We start from the raw sequence: 4,409 nt of genomic DNA on the forward strand, positions 1-4,409 counted from the left end.
ACATCGGGCTCAGCAGGGAGCTTGCTTCCCTTCCTCTCTCTCTGCCTGCCTCTCTGCCTGCTTGTGATCTGTCAGGTGAATAAATAAAATCTTAAAAAAAAAAAAGGAAAGAAAAAAGAAATTACTAGGGATTAGAACAGTAGCTTTAGAATGAAGGATAGAGAACCTGGATCTAAAATCTTCCATGAAAGAGCTGGAGTGGCCAGAGGGAAAGGGGTAAGTTCAGTAGGGAAGGAGGGGGAGTGTGTGTGGGTAGCTTGAGGTTCAAAAGAGCTGAGGGAGGGGGCGCCTGGCTGGCTCCGTAGAGCATGCAACTTTGGGTGTAGAGCTTACATAATTAAATAAAAAAAAAGTCAGAATTGCTAAGGGAGGAAGAAAGGATGGTCTGGAAGTGGCAAGGAGGAGTAGCCATTGCAGATAGGAGGGTGTAAGACAAGGCAGCAAGAAGGAGGGACCAGTTCACACAGAGTTCAGAGACCCACAAGGAGAGGGGTCTCTGTGGTCTCTGAGAATGACAGAAACATAGACACTGACAAAGGGAGGAGCGAGACCCAGAGAAAGGGACTCAGAAATCCAGAGGGATGGTGACACAGCTTCCCAGAAATTGCAGATGGAGGAGAAAGAGTGCCAGCATTCACAGGGAGTCATAACCTTCGTGTTTCTCTGCACTTGCCCAGCAGAGGGCGCTCGGGACACCCCCCATTCCTACGAGTCCTGGTAACCGTTAATCCCCACCACTTCCCCCCAAGCCCATCAGATGGGGCTATTTTTGCGCGGTGTCATAGGACACCGGTGACTGGAAGGCCATCGTCTGTCTGTCCTTTGGTCCCTTCGAGTGACCCTGCGTCATCTACCCAGCCCACCCCACCCCCACCTGTTCCTGGCAGGCCCGGCCTCCTTCTCCGCTACCCAGGGCTCTAGCTTACGCTTCGCTGGGTCTCCGAATTCTTACCGAGAATACAGGTGGACAAGACCTTGGCGAGGGAACGGGGTGTGGGGCACACATGATCATGGCTTGCAGCTGCTGTGGGGTCTCCAGGACGGGACAACCACCAGGGCAGTGGCAGAGCCGACCTACAGTTACGGTCAGAAAGAGATCCAGAGATACGACTTGAGAGACCCTGAGTCTTCGAGCGTGCCTGATACAGAAACTCGCAATACTTCAGGAATACAGGGAAAGAGACCCAAGGGGAGCCTCAGGGAAACCCAGGGACAGAGATACAGAGTGCTAAGAGATAATGAAAAGAGATCCCAGCAGAGGGGAGACATAGAGACCAAGGGAGACAGATAAACTGAGACAAGCCCCTAAGAAAGAGTCAAAGGCGGAGATCCAGGGACCAAGGCACAGACAACTGACAGACACATACACCCCCAATAGAGAGTCCTCTAGAATGGCAAAACTCAGAGATAACTGACCGATAGAGATACCCAGAGAAAGCCCTTGACAGAGACTTAAAATGAAGACATAGGCAGCCGCAGAGACATACAGATGACTAGAAAGACGTGGAAGTTTGTGACTCCAACAGAGGGGCTCAGATATTCGTAAAAAAGACACGAGAGACACATGGGAAACCCGGAGAGACGCGGGGCCAAGGGAAAGGGGACTGGAGAGCCTGATGGGCGCGGGGAACTGCGGCTGGGGGGAAGGGGAGGGCACCCCGGCAGAGGGCGCGCAGCCGCCCTCTGCCCCGCCGGGGTCAGGCGCCCCCTCCCCCGCGCCCTGGCCGGACGGCCGGGCTATTTTTACGCGTGGACACCGGACACCAGACTGGGGCGGCGGCGGCGGCGGCCGAGGCGGGGCCGGGCCGGGCCGGGTCGGGCGTCGGGGCCACACGTCCGTCCGCGGGTCGCCGGGGCTGCGCGCGCCATGGAGCCGCGTTGCCCGCCGCCGTGCGGCTGCTGCGAGCGGGTGGTGCTCAACGTGGCCGGGATGCGTTTCGAGACGCGGGCACGCACCCTGGGCCGCTTCCCGGACACGCTGCTAGGGGACCCGGCGCGCCGCGGCCGCTTCTACGACGGCGCGCGCCGCGAGTACTTCTTTGACCGGCACCGGCCCAGCTTCGACGCCGTGCTCTACTATTACCAGTCGGGCGGGCGGCTGCGGCGGCCCGCGCACGTGCCGCTCGACGTCTTCCTGGAGGAGGTGGCCTTTTACGGGCTAGGCACCGCGGCGCTGGCGCGCCTGCGTGAGGACGAGGGCTGCCCCATGCAGCCAGAGCGCCCCCTGCCCCGCCGCGCCTTCGCACGCCAGCTCTGGCTGCTTTTCGAGTTCCCCGAGAGTTCGCAGGCCGCGCGCGTTCTCGCCGTCGTCTCCGTGCTAGTCATCCTCGTCTCCATCGTCGTCTTCTGCCTCGAGACGCTGCCAGACTTCCGCGACGACCGCTACAACCCGGGGCTCGCTGCGGTAGCGGCTGCCGGCCCGGTGAGGGGGGCGGGGCATGGGTGGAGAAAGGCGGGGCTTGGGAGGAGCCGAGCCGGGGTGCGGGTACGGGGAGGCGGGGCCTCCCGGGAAGGAGGGGCCCGACTGTGGGTGGGCGGGCACCGAGGGGCTTGTCACGATACCTGCCCATGATGGGTGGGGCTAGGGGCTCGAGAGGTGTGCAACCTAGGGACAGGGCCTGACCAGGGGAATCAATCTTTTAAAGGCGGGCTAGGGGCGGGGAAGGGATAGCCTCATGGGGGCGGGGCCCGAGGATCTAAGCAGGCGAATCTGCCAATCACAGGGCAGGGTTGAGACAAGGGCGGGAGGGCAGGAAGACCCCTACATTAGGAAATGAAGCTGAGGGCTGAGAGACCTAAAAATCAGGGGTCTGTGCGGCTGGCAGTAACAATAGAAAGACGGGCTGGAGGTGGTGAGAGTGGAGCTTGAGGGAGCTGGAGACAGAGGACCCAGGTGGGAGGAATCAGTCACAAAGTGGGGCTGAGAGGGCCCTGAGAGCCAGGGCCACAGGGCTTGGTGAGCAAACAAGGTGTTTAGCCATTGTAGTCTGGGCTTCTAGGGGCTGGTTAGGGAGGGCAGAGCACAAGGAAGCATGACCTGGGTGGTGACCCTCCCCATCTGGAAAATCAAAGCTGGGGGTGGGACTTTGGATGGAGCCTCACTCAGGAGACCTCACTTTAAGGAGCCCCCCCCCCCAGTGAAGGATCAGGGACCATATAAGGTCAGCCGCACAGGCATGATCCCTAGAGCTCTGGAAAGGGATCTAGGACAGCTGGGTCACTGGAGGCCTGGGGGCAATGACTGCTGACCAATTTGTATGGAAGTAGTTGCACATTTGAATCACAAATGTGGCTGTTCATGTGTGTCCCAGCCCTGGTGTGGTCCTCTCTGAACCCCTTCCTCCCTGCAGTTCCCCGCTCGGCTGAATGGCTCCAGCCCAGTGCCCGGACCCCTGTCTCGCATGCCCTTCGATGACCCATTCTTTGTGGTGGAGACGTTGTGTATCTGTTGGTTCTCCTTCGAGCTACTGGTGCGCCTGGTGGCCTGCCCGAGCAAGGCGGCCTTTTTCAAGAACGTGATGAACCTCATCGATTTTGTGGCCATCCTACCCTACTTTGTGGCGCTAGGCACCGAGCTAGCCAGGCAGCGGGGTGTAGGCCAGCCGGCCATGTCCCTGGCCATCCTACGAGTCATCCGTCTAGTACGTGTCTTCCGAATCTTCAAGTTGTCCCGGCACTCAAAGGGCCTGCAGATCTTGGGCCAGACGCTACGGGCCTCCATGCGTGAGCTGGGTCTCCTCATCTTCTTCCTCTTCATCGGTGTGGTCCTCTTCTCCAGCGCAGTCTACTTCGCTGAGGTCGACCGGGAAGACTCCCATTTCACCAGCATCCCCGAGTCCTTTTGGTGGGCGGTGGTCACCATGACCACAGTTGGCTATGGAGACATGGCACCCGTCACTGTGGGTGGCAAAATAGTGGGCTCCCTGTGCGCCATCGCTGGAGTGTTGACCATTTCCCTTCCTGTGCCGGTCATTGTCTCCAACTTCAGCTACTTTTACCACCGGGAGACAGAGGGTGAAGAGGCTGGGATGTACAGCCATGTGGACACGCAGCCGTGTGGCCCACTGGACGGCAAGGTCAATGGGGGGTTGATGGATGGGGAGATGCCTGAGCTACCACCTCCACTCTGGGCCCCCCCTGGGAAACACTTGGTCACTGAAGTGTGAGGGACAGTTGAGGTCTGCAGGACCTCACGTTTCCTTGGAGGGAGGGAGGGAGGGGTAGAAGGGAAGGTTAGGGGGAGGGGGTTGGGTTTAGGAAGAACTAGGTTAAGTGGTAATGAGTTGGGGAACACTGAGTCTTGTTGGGTCTTGAGCTGTGGTTTGGTAGCTCCCGTGGGTACTTCCTTAATTGACGGTGAATGGCCATGAGTTATAATGAGTTGATGGGGAGGCTCCTTTGGTTTGTAC

General features: G+C 59.1%; 1 protein-coding gene across 1 annotated transcript; it reads left to right on the forward strand.

Moving 5' to 3' along the window:
* Positions 1-1,817: 1,817 nt before the first annotated feature.
* Positions 1,818-4,166, forward strand: KCNA7 (potassium voltage-gated channel subfamily A member 7; the record flags this gene model as incomplete). The annotated part of the gene is made up of 2 exons (XM_082710386.1): positions 1,818-2,422; positions 3,351-4,166. The coding sequence occupies exons 1-2, from the start codon at positions 1,868-1,870 to the stop codon at positions 4,164-4,166; spliced, it is 1,371 nt and encodes a 456-aa protein (XP_082566512.1). The 5' UTR covers positions 1,818-1,867.
* Positions 4,167-4,409: the final 243 nt, after the last annotated feature.

Source organism: Mustela nivalis (assembly GCF_964662115.1).
Source record: "Mustela nivalis genome assembly, chromosome: 18".
NCBI lineage: Eukaryota > Metazoa > Chordata > Mammalia > Carnivora > Mustelidae > Mustela > Mustela nivalis.